The sequence below is a fragment of the Ambystoma mexicanum genome, chromosome 5p (genome assembly GCF_040938575.1).
Source record: "Ambystoma mexicanum isolate Mex_15411 chromosome 5p, UKY_AmexF1_1, whole genome shotgun sequence".
Classification (NCBI taxonomy): Eukaryota; Metazoa; Chordata; class Amphibia; order Caudata; family Ambystomatidae; genus Ambystoma; species Ambystoma mexicanum.
In genome coordinates this window covers 1,364,812,681-1,364,838,526 of record NC_090930.1, presented here as the reverse complement: position 1 = coordinate 1,364,838,526, position 25,846 = coordinate 1,364,812,681, and the positions used below count along the sequence as shown (strand labels likewise).

General features: G+C 46.4%; 1 protein-coding gene across 1 annotated transcript in view; it reads right to left on the bottom strand.

Moving 5' to 3' along the window:
- The window catches only part of TRIO (trio Rho guanine nucleotide exchange factor), a 3,834,156-nt gene that overhangs the window by 3,389,661 nt on the left and 418,649 nt on the right, over window positions 1–25,846 (bottom strand). Inside the window, exon 4 of the mRNA XM_069613780.1 lies at window positions 9,786–9,978. Coding sequence (XP_069469881.1) covers window positions 9,786–9,978 — 193 coding nt within the window. The remainder of the gene's footprint in view (window positions 1–9,785; window positions 9,979–25,846) is intronic.

Below are 25,846 nucleotides of genomic sequence, written 5' to 3'. Positions count from 1 at the left end.
GCGTAGGGGACCTGTCGCAGTCGCAGCTGGCGTTTAATGGTTTTGTAGGATCGTCTTTCAGTTTGGACCCCTGCAGAGAAATCCGGGTAGATATGGATGTGATCATTGCCGATTCTCAGGGGTCCTTTCTCCCTTTCCAGCCTGAGGACGGCGTCCCTGTAGTTCACTAGTTTGGCTATAACCGTACGGGGAGGAGCCGCGGGCCTGGGCGGTGGAGCGAGGGACGATGAGCCCTCTCAAATAGGAACTGAGGTGAAAAGGCCTCTTCGCAGAGGAGCGATTTCAGAAGATATTCGATTCGGAGCTCCATTGGACCCTTGCAGAAAGGCTCCGAAGGGCCGACTATGCGGATGTTGTTTCGCCTGGAGCGAGATTCCAAATCATCGCATTTGCCGCAGAGTTTATCCATTTCCCCTCTCAGGAGAGATATGTCCTGGGTGTTTTGCCAGGTCGAATCCTCATTCGCACCAATCCTGCCTTCAGCTTCTGTGATTCTGACACTTTCTTTGTCCAGTCGCGTCTTTAGTGAACCAATTGTGGAGACAATGTCATCGAGTTTGACATTTATAGCCAAGAACCCGCTCTGTACCGTGGTGAGTAGGCGGTCGAATTTCGAATCTTCCGATGGCAAGGGAGAGGAAGGTGGTTGTATGGCCGGGCTTTCGGGAGGCGACTGAGCTGGTAAATGAATCCATGGGCCAGTTCTTTTGTTCTTGCCCACGTTCTTGCTAGGCATTATGGAGACCGTAAAGTAGCCTGTGCCAGTTAGGATGATGAGGTCGTGCCCAAATGTGCCACAGCAGGAGACTCGAGTAGTGCAGGGTTTGCGTGAGGGTCTCGGCGTGTCTGCCCCACCACCCGTGCCACAGTGCTGTATTACGTGGGCCAAACAGAGTGATATTCCTCAGAGCTGGGGTGCGCAGACACCTCAGTGCAGCAGGGTAGCAGAAGGTTCGGGGCCCAGAGTAGATTAGTGGACGCTAACTATAGCCACCACGGCCCGTGTCATGATACGCCAGGGTTGTGCCGATGGTTTTGGGACGACTGGGTTGTGTCTTCCCACGTCAATACTGGCGGAGGTTGTGCTTTGTTTCACAAAGGAGTCTGCTCTCTGTGCGTGTTGCCCAAGCATAGTACAGTGTCCCAAATAAGGCTTGTTCTGAGCTCGAGGCAAACCCCCCCTCCCCTCCCCCCCAACAGCACGAGCGGGGTAGCAACCTCTTCACTGAGGGGACTGCCAGGGTCTTGTGGTGGCCCTACTTGCGCCCAAGGGCCTCACCCGGAGCCGCTGCACGTACCTGCTGACGAGGAACAGGATCGGTCGTTTTCTCAGGACCGCAGCATATAGGCATAGTGCTAGCAGTGCCCGGGCCCGCCACGCATCCGGCGGTCTGCCGCACTCTGTGGCGTACTCCTCCCTCTGTCCTCCTTCGCGCGGCTACGGGGCCGTCCCGCTCGGTTCGCCGAGGCACCAGGACCGATGGACTGTGGTCCGCTGGGGGCGCACAGGCACGGCGCAGTATCCCCCGATCCTACTGACCTTCCCGGGCTCCGCGTTGGAACCGGCAGCCCCCGCCGCGGGGCACGAGGGTCTGGAGACAGTGGGGAAGCAAACCCAGTGCGGCGTCCCATGCGCGATACAGGTCCAAGGCAGGATACTACGGGGCACACGCTCCACGGCGCTCCACGCCTGCAGTCTTCCAGTTCCGCTCTGCCCACCGCGAGGCCCGTGCGGGTCTGGGAGCAGCGGCTCCCTCGTAGGATTCCGTGGAGCCGTGTGGCAGCCCGGGCACGTAGGCTCAGGGCCTGCCCCCGTCCGCAGGCTTAGGGTGTCCGATTTCGGTCAGAATTTCTTCTGCAGGAACCGGATTGTAACGGGAAGCAGCTCAGGTATTTTTGAGGCTCGATACACCCTGGAACCGGGGGAAAATTTCACACAGGATTCATGCTGGAGAGGAGATCCTCACCTAAGCGGCCATCTTGTTGCGCAACAGCGCCCCCTCCAGGTTTTTCCACTGTTTGACAAAGTTCGAAAAGCTGGCCTCTTGTTTGTTCTAATCACCTTTTCCTTTTACCAACTTCTAAGAGTGTTCTAAATGCCAACAGTAAGATATTAATGTGCCCAGCACCCTAGATATTGAAGTCACCTGAGGGTGCAGGTTGTGTCTGTGGGCCATCCCAAAAGGGTCTTTACTGATTTAGAAACTAAGTGTGTACAGTACTGAAGTGTATGTGTGTTACTGTTATATTGCTCCCTTCTGAAGAAGGCTTATTCTGACTGATAAATACATTAATAATTGTTTATTCAAGAAACCTTGTGGGTAAGAATGTAATTGAACACTTGTCACTGTGAATCTGTGTAACTCCCCTAAAGCTCACATTGACCCCTCTTGAGATCAGCCTGGCTCCTCAACGCGCTACCAAAACTGTGTAGTACAAGCTTATACCAACGGTTGGTTTTCCTATTACCTTTAGTCCGGGATGTTCTAGTGTTCCCAAAGGGTACAGCATACAATCTTGCCTAACAGTCTCATACCCCAGAACAGACTAACGATTTGAAGCAACACTCCCTCTTCAGTATAGCAGACAGAGGTATGCGTTATCCGGGGGTAAACATCGCTAAAGCCCATCTCTGATGTATGATCGGAATTACCTACCTACAAAAGGTTAAAACAGATCTTGCAGTGGAATCACCTGTCAATATCATGGCCAGGACAGATGCCTACAATCAAAAAGGTCACGCTCTGCTTCCGGAATTACTATATTACTTTCAGGCCCTACCCATTGAAGTCCTGAAAACCTTCTTTATCTCGTTAAATCAAATATGGTCTGCCTTTATATTGCAGAATAAGCGTTCCAGCATTGCGATACAGACACTAATGTTCACCAGAAATGGGGGAGGCCTCAAGCGGCTTCCGAACTTTCACAAATACTATGAGGCGGCACAACCGAGGGTGGTGAGGAAGTGGTTCTCAGGTGATAAATCTAAACCATGGGTAAGGATGGATAGGGCAGTGGCGGGAAGGCCCCTGGAGGGGATATTATGGCTACGTAAACATGATAGACCAACGAAAACTCTAATAAGTCATATCATAGCATTGGTTTGTGACATCTGGCACCGACTATTAAACCAGGGGCTCTCTCTTCGAATCCCTCCCCCTTTACACCACTATATGAGAACCCGCATTTTCTGCTTCAGAGGGCACAGGGAGCATTCATACAATAGAAAAAGGCGGGTTGTTTGAAAAAGGTGACATGATGCAGGGACAGAAATATTATCCTTCGAGGCATGCAAACAGTGTGGAGTGCTCACAGACCTGGATCGAATGGGATACTACCAGATGAGACGCTGGCTGGTGGACGCTCTTATTAAACAAGCTGCATGCAGGAACTGACTATTTTTGAACAATGTATCACCGCATACATAGGTTCCAGCCTGGTCTCCATGCTACAGAAGATCCTACTGGAGTCTGCGACAAACCAACACTGGCCATACATGAAAAAGTGGGTACACACTAGGAGCCGACATTCCCCGAGAGCACTGGGAAAATATATGAAAGAATATTCCGAAGCTGACCCGTTCAATACAAATCGGGGAACATGGTAGAAGGTTATGATGCAGTAGTATTATACCCCAGCAACATTACATAACATGTACTCTACACCTTTGAAGGAGTGGTGGAGAGGTTGCTAGTGAAAAGGAGATTGATTGGGCCCATATATGGTGGGAATACCCAGTGATAACACCATTTGGGGTGAATATTACATCACAGATACAGACTGGGTGTTTTTGACATGACCCAGAGTGCCCAGGAATTGATGTGTGGACTGTTCGATCCTGGAGTTAGCTCACCCACCAAGGATCAGAAGAAAGTGTTTCTGTTGTTGATAGCGGGCTGGCTAGTGCTTGCGAAGCAATGGAAGCAAAAACAGCTACTGACTGAGTTCGACTGGCTTCAGAAAATGTTGAAAATGCTAGCAATGGAATGGGTCATGTATAGAATCTAAGCAGAGTGTGTGCACTTTAAGAAGGACTGGGGATGGTCTTGACCTACTTACAAAGTGATTATATAAAATAATGGTGTCCGCACAACTTGCGAATATTGGATATTATGTAAAGGAGGGAGGGATATATGGATGGGTAATGGGAAGCGGGAATAAAACATACTGTGCTGCTGGGGTGGGTGGAGGGTTGGTTAACTGTTTGCCCATCTTACAAAATAGCAATAGACATTTACAAAATAAGCAATAGTTATTTGGGGACATTGGGTAAGGAACTATAGCACTTCAACTAGTTTAATTTTGACTGCATTGTTAATCAAGATACAAAATTGAAAGATAACTACTGTTTGTTTATATCTCCTTTCTCTCCATCCCCATGTTTGTCCCCCCCCCCTTTTCTCTTACATGATGAAAAATGAACATCATTGCCTTGAAGACCCAGTGCCGAAACACGCGTTGGCAATTCTACTAATCAAACATTGGGCAACTTGACTAAATGAATATTTTGTGATAACACAATATATGAGTACACGGTTCTCATCAGACTTTTGGTATAAAGACATTTACTAATTGAAACCAGTTGATGTAGTGAAATTAAGTAATATAGAATAGTATATGAAAGTATATACAACTATACACTATGTTATTGATTAAGTGGACACTGGGCAAAGTGTCCAGTACATCAAAGCAGCTGTCACAGTAAAAAACGGATTGAAACAATACATGAAATATTTCTTCTAGGCGCAAGATCCTTGAGGTTCTGCCAATCTCTCATTACAGTATCATTATGCTAGATTTAACTTTCAGTTTAGCCATAAAATAAATAAACTCAAAACGGGGTACATAGTCTAAATACAGGGATACATAAACCATTTCACAAGAGTTCATAACGCATCAGGCTTTGAGATGCATTCATAAAAATGTACCATATGCATGCACATTACAAACAACTTTTCCTAAATAGGTTCCAGTCCATTTATGTCCAATAAGAAAATTATGACACTAGGTATGGATAACGGAGCCATCCTTGAAAGTAAGCAAAGCTTTGTGTGCACATACCACAATCTCATTCTAAGCTCCCTTAACAGAAGGCAATGAACTGGCATATACAGTGCAAACTATAAAGAACTTAATTTAATGTAGGTTAGGTGGGCAGTTTTAGAATTATCTGATCAGCTTTGGTTGATTGATATTTTATTTCTATCGCCCTCGTACCAGTGTTTCAGAGCGCGACAAAGCAAGGGAGGGGAACAGGGGAGATCAAAAACAGTGATCTTACTAGGCCCAGTGACATTGAGAACGCGCAAGTGCATGGGAGAGGGGGAGGGGGAAGTGCATGGAAGGAGGGAGAAGTGGAAAGTGCGAAGCAGAGGAGAAACAGATAAATAACAATAAATAAATAATAAAGGCAACAGAGGTAATGCAACCAGGAATTTGCAAGTGCTAGGTTTAAGGCAGCAGACAGGGAAGGTCTGATAAGTGCAGGAAGAAAAAGGGGGGGCTGTATGGGTACAGATACAGACCCCAGTGCAAGGGGTGGGCCAGAGGCAGTGCGGGAGGGTGGCAGGGTGAGCAGGTACCTGGGTCGAAGAACAGAGGGTGGCCAGGTGCACAGTGCCAAGAGAGAACAGATCAGCAGGGGTGAGGGGGAGCGAAGGCAGAAGAAAAGAGGAAAGTCTTCAGGTGCTTCCGCAACCGGAGATGGTTCTCCTCAAGTTTTAGAGTGGCAGGGAGGCTATTCCAGAGGGAGGCCCCAGCCGAAGACAGATATCTACCCCCAGCTTGTTTCTTTGAAAAACGACTAACCCTGAGGGAGTTGGAGGTAGACGAGCGAAGAGCTCGAGAGGGGAGCTATTTGCAGAGGGATAGCTGAAGGTATTTTGGACCCAGGCCCCAGAAAGCCTTGTGGACAAGGCAGAGGGTTTTCAATGTAATCCTTGCATCCACTGGGAGCCAGTGGAGAGATTTCAGGGCTGGAGAGATACGATCCCAGGGCTTGAGGCCAAAGACAAGTCTTGCAGTCCTATTCTGGATTAGTTGCAGAGGGCGGAGAGTAGAGGCAGGTAGATTTAGAAAGAGGCTGTTACAATAGTCCAAGCTAGAGAGAACGAGAGCTTGGGATACCATGAGCTTCTGGGGGAAGGAGAGGAAAGGCAGAGTACCTCTGAGGAGGTGCAGTCGGAAATGTGACTTTTTAGAGACCTCAGATGTGGGCGGAGAAGGAAAGGGTGGAGTCAAAGTTGACCCTGAGGTTCTTAGCCTTGCAGGTGGGGGTAGGAGGAGGGCCAAGGGAGGCCGGCCAGAGAGTGAGGGGAAAGGATGGTGAAGGTGTGCTGATGAGGAGGATCTCCGTCTTGCTGGCATTCAGACAAAGATCATTGACGGAACACCAATCTTGAATAGCAGTTAGGCAATCGGAGATGAGAGAGGGAGAGGAGTTGGCAGAGGGCAGCCTGAAAATGAGTCGAGTGTCATCAGCGTAGCACTGGAAATTTGAGCAGAAAGTGGCAATGCAGTGGCCGAGAGTTGCCAGGTATTGGTTAAAAAGCCAGGGCGAGAGGTTAGACCCCTGGGGAACACCACAGGTAGAGAGGAAGATAGATGAAAGGAAGGACCCAAGTTGGACCTGGGAGGGTCGATCTGAGAGGAAAGAGGTCAGCCAGGTGAGAGCATGATCAGTGATACCCAGGTTTTCGCAGAGATGGTTGAGCAGGATGGTATGGTTGACTGTGTCGAAGGCAGAAGAGAGATCGAGTAGGATGAGGACAGAGGGAATTTTAGAGTCAAGGTTGGAGAGCACATCTTGACGGATGTTCAGGAGAGCAGTTTCTGTGCTTCTGGCAGCTCTGAAGCCAGACTGGTGGTCATGGAGACAGCCAACAGAATTGGAATGAAGGTTAAGCTGAGAGATGGCCAACTTTTCCAGGAGTTTGCAAAGAAAGGGAGTAATGGAAATTGGGCGATAGTTAGCTGGAGAAGAAGGATCAGCTGTGGGTTTCTTGAGAAGAGGATGCACAAAGGAGTGCTTCAGAGGGGAAGGGAAGGATCCTGAGGTAAAGGAGTGGTTGCAAAAATCAGCAAGGGCCGGAGCGAGGGTGTCAATATGGTTTTAAAGGAACAGGGATGACCCGCTGAATCAGTGGGTCCCCCTCCTTATTCCCATTATGATCTTGAGTTGTAACATGCATCACCTACAAATGTAATTGGTACTATAAAGAGTGTAGGATGGTGGAAGATCAAAATGTATTGTTATCCTCAGCGAACATAATTATTGCAAATGGCAAGAAAATGACCAAACGTTCTACATGGTAGTTGGTAATGGGTGTGGCAAATCCTGTGATGTCGTCCTTTGTCCCCTAGGAGGGGCTGCTACCAGATAGTGCCCCTGGGGTTGGTACTCAGCAAGTGGATCTCATGGGGAGGGATCCCCCCTATGGCACTAGGGACGACTATCCGGGTCGAACGTGGTATATTCACACTGCACCACAACCTCCCTCATAATCCTATCCTATACAGGGCAAACTAGTTCCCCACACTTCCATGTATTTGTGTAGGGTAGTTAACAGAACCCTCATGAGAAACACTGAGATGAAAAGAGTAGGAAATCCCCACCTGAAGTACTGAAGTAGTGATGAAGCCAATACTGAGATGAAGAAGAAGTGCAGAATCATCAGGAACGCCCTGCAGAACTAAAGTAAGCGTTCAAGTCAATGTATGAGCATAAAAAGTGAGGAGGGATTCGAAACAGTGTTCGACCCTCTCTGGAGGAACCCAGCAAGAAGTCATCCGTGGAGGAGCCGGGGATCATGAGAGCGGGAAAGCAGAGGAACTCGAAGACACGTATGGGATGCTTACTGACCTGCAGGGAAGCTCACGCACCATTCGCTGAAGTCGGACGGCCCAGTAGGGTGCGAGAACCAACCTCCGGATGATGAGAGCTGCTGACATCGCGGTTAGAGGCAGACACGCTGCCGGCAAGAAGGAGAGTGCTGCAGAGCCGCCGCTGCCCATGGAAAGGCAAACAAAGACTACAGAAACCCGATCAGAGGCACAACAAAGCTGCACACCACCGATAGAGCGTAGGCAAGGCCTTCACAGGTACCAGGGTTGCTGGGACGCTTGATGGGGCTTTGGAAGAGTCCAAGAGATACAGATGTCGGGTCTGGGAGCAGTTGAGAAGAGCATCACAAATCCTCTTCTTCAGCACAGCACCTAGCATGATAGTGAACCAGGTGTGCCGAAGGAAAGCAGCAGAATCCTAGGGGTCTTGGACCCACACTTACAGACCAGTAAGACAAGGTGAAAAGAAGACCAGCGGAACAAGAGAAGGCAGACAATTTCTTGGTACATCAAAGCCAGGGGAAGGGAGTCATTCCCCATGATATTACTAAGTGCATCAGAAAGCCTGAGGCAGGCCTGGGGAAGGGAGTCAAACCCCCAGCCTCTGTGAACTGTGGCCAAGAGCCTGAAAGAGACCAGGGGAAGGAAGCCATACCCCCTGGTGTTGTGCAATACAAAGCCAAGAGAGATCAGGGGAAGGACGCCATACCACCTGATCGTGTGTGGAGTCGTTCCCTTGGCACTGTGAAAGTATTGAGAACCAGACACCTGGAAAAGGGAGGCATTCTCCAGGAACCCAATAGAGGAGTACACTATGGGCAATAAGGAAGGAAGCTTGAGTTGCAACATTACCCTTTTTAGTTTGAACTGAACTTTAAAACACCACAAGCTGGAACTGTGTAATGTATTTTGGAAAGGAACTGAGACCTTTTAGAAGGTAGTCATTCTCTCAGTCGAAGTTCCCACCTGCGATTTGAACTCTAGACCACTGTCCAGAAGAAGAGAGCCATTCTTATGGACCAAGAAGATCCACCACCTCTTATTATTAGTTACAAGTGTGAGGGACAGAAGTAGGCATTTTGACATACGATAGTGGACTCTTCATTTACTTGGACATTCTGACAGCAGCCTTAGTTCCTGAGTTGAGGCAGGGAAACCCCTCGGAGTTAATGAGAGATAGGATTCCGCTTTATTTTTTCTAACTAAATGTTTGTGCTAACAAGCATGCCGCCTGTGTCAGTCTCCTCCTTCTGCACCTTTACATGGGAAAGTTACAAAAATCGGTAGCATGCAACTTGATATGAGTGAGGTAGTTGCCATGAGATATTGGGTACAGGGGAGTTCACAGAAGGGATGGGGGTGAAGGGAGGGCTTATTGAATGGCACACATTGTAGATCAGCATACAAAAAGGAGGGCTTGGTCGGTTTTGTGATATATGCAATTATCACTTTTAGGACGAGAAAGCAAATTAGCTATGGTTCATATAGCTTCCCAAACAAGCCTAGTGTTATAGATCAAAAGCCCAATTCCACAGATCAATAGGGAATTAAGGAAATCAGGCAACAATAGTAAAGGCAAAGGGGCAGCATTCCAGTTTATGTTGGTGCACCCAGAAATGTGCCAATTACCTAATAAACCGAGTGATACCATTTGTGGTTTTGGATGAAAAATGGGCAGCTGTATTCAATCAAAAGTTTAAAAGGTTCTGGATTGAAGCTCACAGAATGCAGAGTGGGTTTTGACAAACACTTTTTGACATTATAGAAAGCCATTTTCAGACCATTAATAAAACACAAGCATCACCGAGAAGCATTCGTTAATCATGAACATGTTGACACCGGCATGACCTTAGAAATATGAACATTCAGTTCCACCACTTTAACAGAAGAGAGGCTACTTAGTAATTTGTAAAGCAATAATTTGCTTTGCAACAACAACTTACCTCAAATTCAAACTTGGAGCTGCCAAAATTCGTCCTCTGTTTTTGCCAAAAATTGTCTGGCTTGATAATGAGTGCAACATGAATACAACAAGGAAAAGATTCTTGCAGAATCTTCAGCAGAGGCTTGATTGAGTCCCACTTTGATCCACGCATATCTATTATTACTGTAAATCCTCGTTTATAAACATCATCACTGGAGGAGGTAAATGAAAGCACAGGATAAAAATATTTAAAACGCTTTTAAATTACTTTCAAGCTATAAAAATAAAATGAATATTTCAATAAAAGTTTTTTAGCTTTTAAATTATAAATCACCCATTGAGATTTACATTGTTTTCAAGGAGCGTGTCCCAGTTCAAATTTCTTTAAGGGCATTTGTAAAAAGTAATTTCATAAAGTTTTTTAACAATGTTTACAGATTACTTTGCACATCTTGAAAACGATGTTACCAACCAACAATCTCTGAGCATCTAAACCATGCTGCAACAAAGGGGTAAACAAAGGGGTAGTGGAAAATCCTTTATTAGGATACCAGACGAAAACTGAAAAGCTAGACGGAAAAACCATGCCAATGAAGTTATCATTTTTTTAAATGTTTTATTTTTAATGTGTTTGGCTGAATTTATTCAACCTTTCAAATCATGAAACTTAACCTTTGTTCACATCATGAAGGTACAACATTATTACAAATGAATCATAAAAGAAAACAAAATTTCTCTTCACTAAGTTTAAAAGTAAATCATTTCAATAAGTAAATAGATGACACAACCAATGTTCAAATTCAGATACAACTAGAGCGCAATCTTTCATATAACTCAGACAATTTTATCTCTTGAGGTATGACAGCATTAAAAAACTGTACAAGTGCAATTTGAGTTACTACAGTCGTACTAGATAGTAAAAAGCCCCAAATTTCATCCTTATTACGGGGGCATAGGAATGGGTTAAATTTATTTATATTAAAATATCTATAACAAATAGTACTCTGAGCTGAACAATCAACCACCAAGTGACATAGTGTTTCAATTTGGGACTGATCCTTACAATAACAAACTGTCTGATCTTTAGCAATCATTTTTTGTCTGCCCAGAATCTGCTTTGTCAGGCATTGATTCAGCCGTATTCAAAGTATTTGGGATCGTACAAACACTGAGGGGCATTTGACTAGGTAGGTTTCCATAGTGCGGTAGCTTTTATGACCAAATATGGTGGCATTATAATCCATATATTTAGGACACTGATCACAAGTACTTATCCAGTCATGACGGTATAAAGAGATTTTGGCCTTAGTTGGATTCATCAAAAGAAGTTCAATTGTAATATCAGCATCAAGTAGAGCGTCAAAAACACAATTGGACCAAGCTTTCGGGAACCTAAGTGATGAAGTTAATACATATTGAGCAAGAATGCCTAACATATTCAATGATGAGGAACCTATGAGGCATTTCCTGTATAAGCTGCACAGTTTCCAAAGTACTTGGCTAAAGATCGAAATAGCACCCAATTCATAATGCAATAGTGCCAGAGTTGTGCATTTAGGAAGACCCAAAACCGATTTCCAGAAAAGAGCCTCATAGCAATCCCAATATGATCTAGCTTTTGGTAAACTTGTTTCAGCTCCATTAGGTGATTATTGGAGCGACCTTCTGTTAGAAAAAGGTAATTATATGAGATATAGTAAACTTTCCGTATTTATGCAGGAGTATCTTAGCCTGAGACATCAGCATGCACATTTTTGCATCTAATGTCGCTATGTAAATAGCATCACTGGAGATACCAGTAAATGGTATCCCTAGATATTTGTATTGTGATACAACAGATAACCCTTTGCCATGCAGAAACCACTTGTAATTCGATGTTCGATTAGTTAATTTCTTATGACAAATAATTATCTGAGTTTTATCAACATTTATAGTTAGATTATTTTCACAAACATACTCATTCAATTTGTTCAGCAGATTTTGGAGACCACTGGGAGTACGAGATAATAAAACAAGATCGACATAAAGTAACCAGATTTTCTGACTATCCAGTTTAGGAGCATCTGCAATAATATCAGCATATTTACATCCTATATCCAAAAGGAACAGATTAAACAAAGTAGATGCTAGAATGCACCCCTGTTTTAAACCTCGCTCAGTAGGGATGATAGCTGAAAGCAATCCATCTAGGGTAAGTTTAATTTGAATCGAGGTGTTACTATAAGTTTTTTTTAAATTAGGCGGAGGAGAGAGGAGGGGCAGCCATTGTGTTGTAATTTGTCAAAGAGCAACAGACGGTCAAACGCCATGCGGAAATCCACAAATGCCATATAAAGCATCTGGTTCTGATCAAAATATTTGGATTTGAGCATATTGAAGGTCAGTATGTTTGGTGAGGTACCCATCCCGCTTACAAAGCCAGATTGAAAGGGATCTCTTGAGGTCTCGCAAAATCCATACATCAAGTTCTTGGCGAATGATACAACTGTATATCTTGCCCGGGGCATCTAATAAGGCAATGGGTCTGTAACTTTCTGGTCGATGGCAATCGCCCTTTTTATAAATTGGGAAAATTAAAGACTGTTTCCAAGAGGGTGGGATACTTTGCGAATGATTGATATGTTGATAAATTTGAAACAGAATATCTGACCAAAGTGCAGGATTTTGTTTAAAAATCTTGTTGGAGAACCCATAAGGGCCTGGAGCCTTAGATTGGCTAATAACATTGATGAAATGAAGTATATTGGATTTCACGATGTCAACATGAAAGGGAAAGTCAGCCTCTATTTCTCGGGTGCCCAGAAGGGCTACTGGTTTCGCATATATTTTCTTGAAATAATCTACACAAACCAACTCAGAAATGTTATGTACCTGGGACAACAATTGTGGAGTCCCCATCGTCTCATTTAAAGTATGCCAAATGTGTGCTATTTTTTATTGTACATCAGAGAAAGCATTTGTTCTCCACCACTTTGATATAAAAGTGCATGATGTGAACAAATCCAATTTTTATATGTCGTTTTGGCTTTAATCAGAGCAGCCGATCTAAAAGGAAGTGTTAAAGCTCTACGCTTTTGAGCACAAAATGCTGTCTTCTTATTCTTGACTTGAATATCAAAGGCATGAAGCCTGCGTTCAAATCTTCTTTGGTTAGATGAAGTTATAATATATTTTTGCATAAGGTCGTAATATTGATTCTGACCCCTACAATCGCTATATGAATAGTTATTGAACGCAGAAGTTACAGTGTCTGCAAATTGTGCTAAAGTCCCCTCTGTCCACCTAATCCGATTTAATTGTGGGTTAACAGTAACCACTCCAGGAGAAATCGAACTAGGGTATTGTTATGCTTGATTCAAAATGGCGCGGGCGTGCAATGCATTCTGGGGCGCTCAAGGCCATGTTGGATATTTACTTCACACCGCAGTGAAAGGCTGCACACATTTTGCTGAAGTGTTAGATTCACAGTGCTGAGACAAACACGCTTTTCCAAAACCTGGTATGCGGTCAAGGCCATTTCTGCTGGGAAAGCTAATGTTGTTAAGGCTTGCTACTGTTCTCCGTGGAGTGCATTTTTAGAGCAGGGAGGCCCTGTGTTCCTTGAGGGGAGCTCTCGATTGACCCAGCTGGCAACCGAAGGCTATTACTCAACTGCGCAGGTGCAATTTCCAGAATGTTCGAGAATTAACTCCCCATTGTGGAGTGTGAATATATGCGGAAACCCGGAGGGGGTCAGGTGAGACTTCGGCCAGAGAAGGACGCTCCGTCTGGCCTTCCTGTGAGCTGTGGCACTCTCGGCCTGGCTGTCCCCAGGGTCTTCCAGCCGCTTCTGGACGAGATCAGGAATTATATTACGCTCACAGTGATGTATTTCTTTTTGACTTCTTTACTTCTTCTGTGATCTATGTCCATATTAGTTTTAGGAGTTATTTCTATGTACTTGTAATCTTTGAATAAATTAGCAGTAAAGAGCTGATTATCTTCTAAAGAGTGCATGGCTGCGAGTTATTGTGTGTCTGTTTATGGGTTGAAGTATTTGTTCTATAATTGCATTAGTGATTTATGGTTGTTCCGTGCACTTTTCAGGCGAGAGCAATACAGGTATGAGGCTTGTTGGAACTCTATGTGCCATTGAGCAGTGAGCATACAATGGTCACTAGCTCCTACAGTCTGTATGCGGAAATGAACCATTGTAGAAAAGGGCCTTAAGTCCACATAGATGTAGTCAATGGTAGCGTTAAATTTACCTCGTGTCCATGTGGAATGAGGCGGAACATGTTCTGGAAATGCCCCGTTAAGCATACATAAAGCAGAAGAAGACATCAGATGTTCCCATTGTAATAATTTAACCTCTTGCTTTCCATGCACATTCTGAAAACAATGCAAATTAAGGTCGCCAGCCAAAATGATATGAGAAATGTCAGGAGCCAAATCAACGTAATCCAACATATTAGATACATCATACAAAAAGTTGTCATCCTCAATACCCATCGGGTTCCAATATAGGTTAATTAGAGCATACAAAATGGAGTGGACAGAAACAATGGTGATTTGGGAAAAGGCATTGGGACCATAAGAAAAAACAATGTTGAAGCCAGAACTGATACTAATACAGGCGAGAAGGCCAGACATTGGACGACCTTTCTCTCCTTGCGGGGCTGGAGTGAGATGCCAAATGGGTACATTGGTCAATCAAGTTTCTTGTAACATGACTATATTGAAAAGTTGTAGTTGGGATTCCTTATTATTCATCAGATGACCATGGCCACACGTGTTCCAAGACACCATTATTACAAGTCATCGCACATCCTGTTGCTCTAGTTAACTTCTCGACCCCAATTTGGGACCAGATTGTACATTTTTGTTTACACTGGCACTGTTAGTTAACAAACGTGTGGTGGTTTCCTTAAATAATCCACCATCTTGTTGAACATCAGGGGCCTCGGAACGGCCTACTAAGAGAATAAAACCCATTTCATAAAGTTGTGCTTTGGCACTCCAAATGATGTTACGCACAGCTAGAGAACGAACCCATACACGTACAGTACTCAAAGTGAAGTCGTTAAAAAACTCAACCTGATCATGATCACAGGTTCCTATATCCTCCAGCTTGCTGATATTAGAAAACAACTCAAGAATGCTGTGCCAGTTTAGATCATATTGAGGGAATGGAGCTGGCCAACAGCCAAGTATTAAAGCAGTGGCCTGGTCACCCTGAAATGGCGATTTTAGTATAGGCTTTGAAACCGGTTTTGATTTATGTGTGATCAGGGACTTCTCCATTTGCTTCTTTTCTTGAGTTTTTGGAAGGAGAGATTGTAGCATTTTTGCTATCTCCCCCCCCATGCCCTACATACTGGTCGCCTCTGATGCTAGGGGGGCAAGGTGGGCCAGTTTGGACCTGCAAGGAATTAGATTTTTGGAACGTTACTTCGGTTGGAGCTTCCTCTCCTGTGAATCTACTAGGTTTATCTAAAACAGTATGGACAGGAGAGCACTGATTAGAAAGTGCTGAGGAAGTGGAAGCAGTACGTTGCCCAGACGGCAAGAGGGATGGGGCTCCTATAATAGGTACGTTTGTAAATCTAGCCATATAGGCATCAACCTCCTTTCTAATTTCCTGACGTCTAATTACCTTTACGGCTTGGTCGTCAGAAAAAGTGACATGAGGAAGAACAGCACAACAATCAGGAGCAGGGATTTTATGTGTTGTTCCAGATAGAGTAGATTGATGCTTTTGAACCACTTCTACAAGATCATCTAAAGGAGGATAAGGCAAAGTAACAGATTCACTTGTACATTGCAAACCCGACTTGGACACTGCTGCAACAGTCAATTGAGAGTTTCTGCTAGGGGCTTTAATGAACCGTTTAGTGGCCCCAGACGAGGTGGGCTTACTGGTTTTTATGTTCTTAAAGGCAGTAATAACTTGGACCCCTGTTTTACTTTTGGAAAAAATTGTACAAGCTTTTTTCACAGTGGTTTCAGTGGTACAGGTTACACCTGTAATGAGCAGAAGAATGGGTACAGTTTGTGTGCTCAACAGCGCACAACCAATTCACTGGAGAGGTGGCTTTGTTTGCAACTATCAAACATTATGAAGGAAGTATTTTTTGTGCAGAGGAGCACATACGTTTTTCAAGGAAGGTCTCATGATTGGCTTGCCACGCAATAATAGAGGCTGAGAGGCCTGGATATTAATTTTTATCATTTAGGGTTTCAAATAATTTTACAATAGTATGCATAGTGGTGTTCATCACCTCCAGAGCTAGGTCCATAACTTTGCCCATATCTCCAAAAGCAGAATGGGGTGCGTCTACGTTGGTTGTTCAGGAGTGGGCGCAAGAAACTAAGCCCCTACCTCAGATCTGACAGGGCTAGCGTCAGAGACTATGTTCGGGGAAAAGGAACATTTTTCTGAAATTGCTTGGACAGAATAATCAGTCTTCATGGAATCTAAATCTACGACGGCTACATCAACGGACAAGTTAGGCTCATTCACACCGCTACACACCTGCTCAGCCGTCACTGAATAGCCTTGTAAAACTGCACTGTTCATAAGTGATATATTACACACTGTGGTCTGAACTGTATTGGATTCAATGTTTAGAGCAACATTGCGAGTGTGGGCACCCAAGCTGTGCAATACATCAAGGTTAGCATTCAAAGAGGGCCCGAGGGGCGGATCCGCGTAAAAAAAACGTATATCTGCTGCAGTAAAATTCTTACATTGGGTTAACACTAGGTCCTTCATCCGCGAATGAGAATTGGATGTAGAACATGTTTTACGGTTAGCAGAGCTAACTGATAAGTCCAATGGTTTGATGTTTTTCTTTAGTACAGAATCAGTACCTCTCCCAAGCCGTGGAGACGGCTAGTCTGTACGCAATGTATATAAATTACGTTTCATTGGATGTCAGTAAAGAAAAAAGTAATTCCAATTGATGTTGGGATTAGAATACAATTCAATTAAAATACAGACTTACTTAGGCACTCCACCAAAACCAAACAGACAACAGACACTTACACTTACACTTGCGATGCACGCGTGAGTACGCATGCACCCGTGTCTAAGTAGGAGTTCTTGGAAGCAAAGGTGTGGGGGACAGCAGACGTCGCACTCTGACTAAAGAGAATTAGTTCAGCGGTCCAAACGGCTCCACGTTTGCTCATAAAAAGTCCTTCTCCTTGCTGACTCTTATTTAAGCAGTGTTCTTTTTTTTGTTCCAGCAGCGTCGTATGCAGCCTCCCGTGCAGACAACAGACACTTACAGAGTAATTTTAGTAGAGAAGCCAATGGCTGATAAAAAGTGGGCAAGGCCAACGTAGCGTTTTCATGAAACTCTGATGGAATCATTGGAATAAAGTGAGGATTAGACCTAGCAGAACCTTGTCCCTCATAAAACACAGATCTGGCGGGTTGATAACCAGAGCCTGCAGTTCGGAGACCCGCCTGGCCGGTGTGATGGCCACCAGAAAAGCCACCTTCCACGTGGGAAACTTGACCGCTGACGTGGCTATTGGTTCAAACAGCGGTTTCATGAGTGCTTAGAGAACCAAGTTGAGACTCCAGACCGGAGAAAAGTTCTTTCTCGGGGGAAACCTCCTGAAGAGGTCTTTGAGGAAATGCTTAATCAGCTTGTCACTAAACAGCGGTTTAGAGCTGCGCCGCCTCGTGACCTGGAGATGGCAGCCAAGTGGACCTTGAGCGACGACAACGCCAAAGCCTTTTTTCCTAACAGCAGAAGATAAGGCAGGAGCTGCGATGGTGAAACTACAATGGCTGCACGCCCGGCTGCTGTGAGCACCAAGCAGAGATCCTTTTCCACTTTCGGCAGTAAGACAAGTTGGTAGATGGTGCCTGTGCAGCTGCCAAGATGCAGCGACAGTCCCATGGAATCTTCAGATGTCCAAATTTCGGAGTGGTCAGAAGCCACGCCGCCAGGTTGAGAGAGCCGGGGTCGTAACGGCACACTTTCCCTTTGACCTGTGACAGAAGACCCCAGATGTAGAGTGTCGTCCACTGTAAGGTGAAGAAGGTCAGAGAACCGCATCTGCCGGGGCCAGACAGGGCCACCAGGATCACCCTGCACGAAACCTTGTGCACCATCTGGATCGTTTTCCCTTTGTTTCCGCTGAACCGGAACGCATACGCGAACAGGCGCGTACACTGAAAGGAGAATGCGCCCCCCCCCCTCGAAACTGGATGAGCCCCCATGCTGGCGAAGAGACTGCACTGTCCATTTTCTGGGCTGGTGAACAAGTCCAGCGGGGGAGCCCCCCATTCTTGAATATCCTCACCAACTGGTCTTCCTTCAGTTGCCATTCGTGCATTTGCACTGAATCTCTGCTGAGAGCCTCCGCTTGCTCGTTCTGAACGCCTGGCAAATAGTAAGCCACCAGATAAATCTTGTGTGCAATTACCCAGTGCCAGATCGCTTGAGCTGCCTTGGACAGGGGCTGCAAATGCGTGCCCCCCTGTTTGCAAAGATAAAACAGATGTGGTGCTGTCCGTCAGAACTCAGACCACTGAGCCCTGAATGAGGGGTAAAAATGACTTCAGCGCCCAGTGTACGGCCCTCAGCTCCAGAACGTTGATGTGCAACTTCGACTCCTTGACGTCCCATAAGCCTTGAACCTGAACTGGTCGATGTGAGCCGCACCCCCCCCAACCTTCTTGGGACGCGTCCATTACAATGGTATACTGAAAGTCGGGCTCTACCAGTGGCATCCCCTCACAATGTTTCAGGAGCACGTCCACCACCGCAGGGCGTCCGCCAGCGCCTGGGAGATGAGAAGCTTATTGGTCCAGGAACCGAGAACCAGTGACCATTGGGAAGTAAGAAACTCCTGCACCGGCCTCATGAAGAGCCGGTAATTTGAGATGAGGGATGCAGGACACCATGGAACCGAGGAGAGACAAACCTTCGAACCGTGATTGAAGTTCCTGGCACCAAGGAACCTGCTGTCTTTGGAATTGAGCCCCCAGAAAAACCAAGTCCGCGGAGGGTGTCAAACAAGATTTTGCCAAGTTTACTGCAAAGCCCAGCCGTTGCAACAGGGTCATAGCCGCCCATAGTGATTCCGAGGCCTGCTGACCAACCAGTCATCCAGGTACACAGACATGGTCCCATGCGGAGGTAAGCTGCCACCGGAGCCAGGCATTTCGTAAACGTCCTGGGAGACGACTTGAGGCCAAAAGGGGAGAACCCGAAACTGGTAATGTTCGTTGCCGACCACAAACCGAAGAAATTTGCAATGTTTGGGGTGCATTGGGATGTGGAAGTACACATCCTCCAAATCCAAGGACGTCAGAAACTCCCCAGGATGCACTGCCCGAATAATGTCCTGCAACGTGACCATCCTGAACTTTTGGCGTTTTACATTTTTGTTGCGCGGCCGCAGGTCCAGAATGGGGCGCCACTTTCCATTCGGTTTCTTGATGACGAAACACCGGGAGTAGATTCCTTGCATCCTTCCCAACTTCGAAAACTTTTCTAAAGCCCATTTCTCTAGCGTCAGGTGCACCTCCTGCTGCAAGACCTGTAGATGCGGCTGCAATCCTGTCACCGGTGGAGTAGGGAGTGGAGGACCCCGAAACTCCGAGTGGGCGTATTGGACTGCATCCTGCACCCATCGGTCTGTCGTAATGAGATGCCACTTGTCAAAATATGCTCTTCTCCCTCCAAGCCGGCTGCCCTTGTGGCAGTCACTGTTGGGGCTTGGACAGGCGGCCTCTACCAGAGGCGGAGGTGGAACCCCTCTTCTACTGACCTTGATAGTACTTTGCCCACTGAGCTGACTGGTAAGATCGCCGAAACCCTTGCGAGGAATAGCTGAAGTGACTGTAGCCCTTGTCCCGAAATCCCGCAAACCTGGCGTTCCCCGACGCTCACTGATATGAGCGAAAGGGACGAAACGAACGCGGACCTTGCAGCGTCACTAGAGTCCTCGCTGTGTCTGAATCCTCCGTCATATTCATCAGAGTTTCGTCGATTTTCTCACCAAACAGATGCTCACCCTAGCATGGCATGTCCACCACCTTATGCTGAACTTCAGTGCGAAAAGTCTGCACATTGCAACCATGCCTGCCACCGAGGACGACTCCATTATTTATCTGCTTAAATCCGCCAGGTCCACCGCAATATTAATACTGTGATTGGAGGCTTCTTCCCCCTACCGAACCAGCAGCATCGCCTCCTTCCGTTGCTGCTCCGGCAGATGGTCCAGCAGCGGCACCAACCTGTGCCACATTTCCCTGTCGTAGCGAACCATAATGGCCAACAAGTTTTGACCGTTTTTTTCAACAAGACTTTTTATTAAGATTTTGATTACAAACATGTGCAACTGCGTACATTATTCAAGTCTTCATAAGACAAAGGCACGATTCACAACTAAAACGTAAATCAAAAACAAAATGTCCAACATAACATTGTGGGGGTATAACGGGGGGTTTGTTTCGGGTACGGAGGTGAGATTCTTGGGCATGGGGGGCAGCTTCAAGCCATGAATTGTCATGAATGCTGCTGCTGGGGTAAGCCGTCAGTCTCGTGGGTATGGGGCGGATGCATCAGGGCAGATAGGCTGGCTGCTGCACTACTGCATTTCGGGCTGTTTGCCCGGAACCAGGGGTACGAATGTCTATGTGGGAGTGCGAGTCTCTTCAGTCAAGCTTGGACATCCAGCGTAGGGGAGGCAGTTGTCGTGCCACGCCCGGGAATTGTTGTGCCTAGTCCACAAAGAGTGGCCCCAACACTTGGTCCACCACATGGAAACCGCTGGGCCGTCACAATGTTTCCACAGCCTTGCTATAGAGACTTTTGCTGCCGTAAGCAGATGTGAGTAGAGGTCTGCCAATGTGCCAGTCACCAGGAATTGGCCTTCTCCTCTGTCCCCCAATAGGACTATTCCTGGGTCCAACGGGATTGATAGGCCAGCGAGTAATTTGATCGGTTCGAGGACCTCTTAGCAGAATCTTGCAGCTTTCAGGCAGGACCACAACAGGTGAAATAAGGTGCCAGTGTCTGCGCAGCCTCTCCAGCACTACAGTGGAATAGCGGGGTTGCTTTTGTTGAGTGTCTCCGGTGTCAAATACCACCTGCAGCACACTTTGATTGCCCCCTTTCTTGTTGGCGATGCATTTTGAACTCTTATGGACTCTTTCCAAGATACGGCTCCACTTCTCTACTCCCAGTTCCTTACCGAAGTCCCGTTCCCACCTTAGCATGTAAGCTTCCTTCTTGTTCGGATCTCCCCTGTACATGAGCCTGTAAAGGGTTGAGATCTTCCCAGTTGGTGCAAGAACTGTCAGGGTGCTTTCAAGCGCCGTCAGTTCCCTACTTACATGCGATTTGATTGTGTCACGGGACAGCCAGTGTCTAAGCTGGGTTTATCGAAACCGCTCCTCCTCTGGGACTTGGAATTTTGCTTTAGATTATTCAAACGTCAGCAGTGTGCTGTTAGCGTAGACATCTGCAATGTGCCTCAGCCCTCCCACCTTCCACCTGTCGAAACTATTCGGTGTGATCCGCGGTGTGAAATCAGGGTTATCCCAGATAGGGGTCCCACTGTAGTCCTGCAGTTCCACCATCGGGCCGCTTTCTTCCCGTTTTCCACCGGGTTTCTGGTTGCTGTGAGGGGCCTAGCCTCAGAAGGATTCCTGGGCCACTCGATTTGGGGCAGCAATTCTAAAGGGTAGGGTCACCAGTCTTCCTCCAGTTTCAGCCAGCGTGGGCGATTGGTGACTCTGGTCCACGTAAAGGCCGGGGAGAGCTCTGCCACTAGGCAGTATCTTTCTACCTCCGGGCCTCCCAGCCCCTGGGCTTCAAAGCATCACCGACCCGGCTCTCCTTGGCTTTTTCCCCAGACAAATTTGAAAATGTGCGATTGAAGTTTCTGAAAATCTTTTTTAGCGACTGGGATCGGAAGGGCCAGGCAGTGGTAAATTAATCTCGGCACCAAGTTCATTTTTACTGCGGTGAGTCTCCCCAACCAGGCGACTTCTTGTTTTTGCCATCGGTGCAGATCCGACTGCAGCTCTTTAAATAATGGCAGAAAAGTTTGTTTTATGCCCTTTCAGGTTTACTCAGAATTTGAATTCCCAGGTAGCTAAGGTGGGATTTTGTCCATGAGATGGGGAGCTTGGCTGCCAGGGAGTTCAGAAGGGCTGATGGGGGTATTGATTCCCAGGGCTATTGATTTTGTCAGGTTGACACTAAAATATGACGCCTCCCTAAAACTGTCCAGTTCCTGCCAGAGAGCGTTCATAGAGGTCAGGCTAGGTCATGGTCAGCAGGACATTGTCTGCATAAAGGGCTGTTTTGTAAGTTTCCCCTTTCGCCTTCAGGCTGTGGATCCGGAGGTTCTGGTGAATTCTGCAGGCGAATGGCTCCATAGATAGGGCGAATATGAGCGGAGATAGGGGGCAGCCCTGTCGAGTGCCTCTGGCAATATGGATCCTGGGAGATCTGGCACAGTTTATTTGAATGGACGTGGTGGGACGCTGATAATTTGCCAGGGCACACTGGGAAGTTTGGGCCGAAGCTGAAGTGCTTCAAGGTTTCTTCTATAAAGCCCCAGTCCAGCATATCGAACACTTTGTGGGCATCAAGTGACAAGACCGCCATCTGCTCTCCTGTTCTGTTAGCAGACAATGATATTTAAGGTGCGCCTGGTGTTATCCATCGTGGTGCGGCCTGGGATGAATTACGTCTGGTCCGGATGGATCAGCTCTGGAAGGATGTTCGCTAATCTGTGCGCCAGGATCTTGGAGAAAATGTAGACGTCATTGTTGATCAACGTGATGGGCCTGTACGAAGCGCAGAGTTCTGGGTCTTTCCCAGGTTTCAGTATCAATACTGACAGAGATTCCTCCATTGAGGGGGTGATGCTGCCTGTCGAGAGTAAAGTGTTGTATGGGGATGCCAGGTGGGGAACCAAGATATGCACACATTTTTTATAGAACTGGGTGGAAAGTCCATCAAACCCTGGGGCTGCGTTCTTTAGGGAGCGGATAGTCTCAACCACTTCCTCCGTGGAAGGTAGCTCCAGTGCATCTAGTTGGGGAGGGTTCTCTGGATTGTGCGCAGGTATCGAGTTTGCGCTTCTTTGTCAATTGGTGCCCCTGACATGATGGCCCTGTGGTGCTCCTTTATGATCTCCATTTTGTCTGCTTCCGCGCAGCAAGGGTTCCTGCGGTGGTCGCATAGGATGAGTATATTGTTCCGGGAGTGAAGTTTTTTGAGTTTATGCACCAGTAGTCGATTAGCCTTGTTTGCATTTTTGTATTTTATTGTTTATATAGCGCTTTACTCCAAAGCGCTTTAACAGTTTAACAAGAAGAAAACATGGAACATAGAAGCAATAATAATATACATGAATCAAACCATAAAAACAGCATGTGGAACAATTTGCATTTGAGAAGGAAGAGAAAAGGAGAGGTATGGGAAGGAGAAAAGGGAAAAGGGAGTAAAGAGAGTAGTAGGGAGGGTGGAGATCATAGGGGAGACAGGGAAACCAAGGAACAGCAAGATGGTGTTGGGAGGAGAAAGAAGAGCAGGAAGGGGAGAGGAGTCAGGGAGGGGGTGAAGGAGTGATTTTAAGGAGGAAGGAAGGAGGTATAGGTGGACAGAGCGGATGGTGAAAGGACGAAATTCCAATGTAGGGGGGCAAGGAGGTGAAAGGAGCGGAAACGAGAAGAGGCACAAGGAGGTGGGGGAACAGAGTAAAAAGAGATCAGCAGAGCGCAGGGGGCGTGAGGGGGCATAGAAGGAGAGAGGAGAGGTAAGGAAGGGCAAGATCATGAAGAGATTTAAAGACGAGACAAAGGAAGTGAAATTTAAGTTGGGAGTAGAAGGGAAGCCAGCCTAGGTTGGAAAGTGAATTGGAGATGGAATCATGGGGCGAGAGAAGACAGAGGGTATGGATGGCAGAGTGGTAGAGGGATTTAAAGGAATGGTTCAGTCAAAAAATATTATTGTCCCTATGGGTCGGCCATGGGCTTTTAACCATAATTCGATCGATCTTCCAAACATTTCCTATGCACCTTACCAGAGTTTTCGTCTCTTGAACACAAGCAAAATCAGGCAGCCAGGCGCGGCCATCTTGGGATAATCTCATCACTTTCCGCATCGCCCTCGGTGACCTGCGTTTGCGGCACTAAATCATATCCGCCTTCCCTGAGCCTGACATCACTAGACACGTACCGCCCATTTCACAACACCAAACCACGTCTCGTGTAAACATTCTCTGCGCCTCAGCTAATGACATGTCACCATGGAAACGGATGGAAGCCTCTTTCCTCGATAAGTATAAACCGAGCGTTTCACAACACACAACAGCAGATTTTCTTTTCCATTCCTAACGCTGTATTCTGTGACTCGTTTCTGTGCTCTGGTCAGCTACCTTTGTTGCTTGTAGCCCATGTGAACAGATACCAGTACGACCGCTATAAATTATTTTTGTTTCTTTACCACACAATGGCAACAATAATGCCCTACCTGTACGAGCCCGAGTATTCCAAGGAGGAATTACTGGAAAGAGCAAGCTCTGTAAACGATGGGGATTTGGACAACCGTTGGGCGGACATTTCAACAGATGAAGAGCCTGGGCCTAGTCGCATGGACAGTGTTTCGCCTGGTGTACCTGCAATGGTGCGCGCTAGTGCCAACCGAGGTGGAGAACTGCTGCTGTCGAGAAAACTCTGGATGCTTGTCCTACATATCACAAGGCGATCCACAGCCACAATGCGTTACCGAGCTGCCAGACTTCACTGCAGTCTGTCTCACACAGTCCGTGTTGAAGATTTTGATGGTGCTTATGCACAAACTTCGCGCAACAGTTCGCCCTCGTAATCCAAGCAACGAGTAAGTGTAGTCTGGTTGTGATGTCAGTTAGGCCACTACTATTTCACGATTGTCCCCTATATTCTCCTAACTTCAAGATATCATTGTCATATTCGTTTAGTCTTGCAATTCTCTAGTAATAGTCGCATAAAAGTCATTCAATATTGTGCAGTGTCTAGTTAGCATTTGTCCTGGCAAAAATGCCATTGCATACAAGAATTGTCATTGACAACTAAGGTTTAATACACTTATATTGGTCATTTAAAAACAGATTGTATCTTTCTCTTTCATAGGTGGTACCGGCTAGTGGCCTATCGTTCGTACACATGGTGGCTTCATGGGAAGCTTGGATACCGCGTTCAACGAGTAATACCTGCCTGTGTCGTTGGCGCCATTAGACAAACTTTGCCCAGTCACAGCGGTCAGTACAGGGGATTTTCCCTCGCCTAGCTGCAACCAGACCTTTACAATGTCTAGTATTTTTGTGTCATCAAAATAAGAAGCCAAATAAAACACAACATATTTTTTATCAATGGTTGTTTCAGTTTTTAAGTGAATCAAGTGTGTCTCCATTCAGCAGTGTTCCGGTGCCTTGTCTGCACGCCTCCCGGCCCATCCATCCCAACCCCACTATCAAAGGCAATTCGCACCAGTGGATGTGTGCTGCCATGGTGTGCTGTCAGGGGCGCGAACGGCCAAGGTGCCAAACATGTACACTTCAAAAGGTATCCTACGCCCAGGGGCCATTGTTCACATGGCCTCCCCAGACCCTGTGTCTCCAGGCAGGCTCCCTTGAAGCAGGCCGCTCCCCTGCAATGTACATAATACCACAACATATACACGTCATTCATTCACAAACACACCCCTTTTTGTTATTCTTTATAAACCACTGGATATTTACCATGAGAACATCTTTGAGCACTGCAAGTCAACTCGTGAACGTGCTACTCTGTGACCGCTTTGAGTGAACTCGTCAGTGTGCTACCTGTGAACATCTCCCTGTTCTCCTGCCACTAATTACTCTGCTTGCTGAATCCAACTGTTTGTTGGTCAAGGTAAGGGCATGTATCCTAATCATATCTCCTTCGTTTGTAAATGTATATCTATTCCGAATTATCGAACTCCACAGTGCATTGCTATTGACTTGAGTTTCTTTTGTTATGTTATCGATATATCAATTTTTATCAGTGTCCATTGGCATCGTATTGCATCCTTCGCGGACCATGTCTATAATATA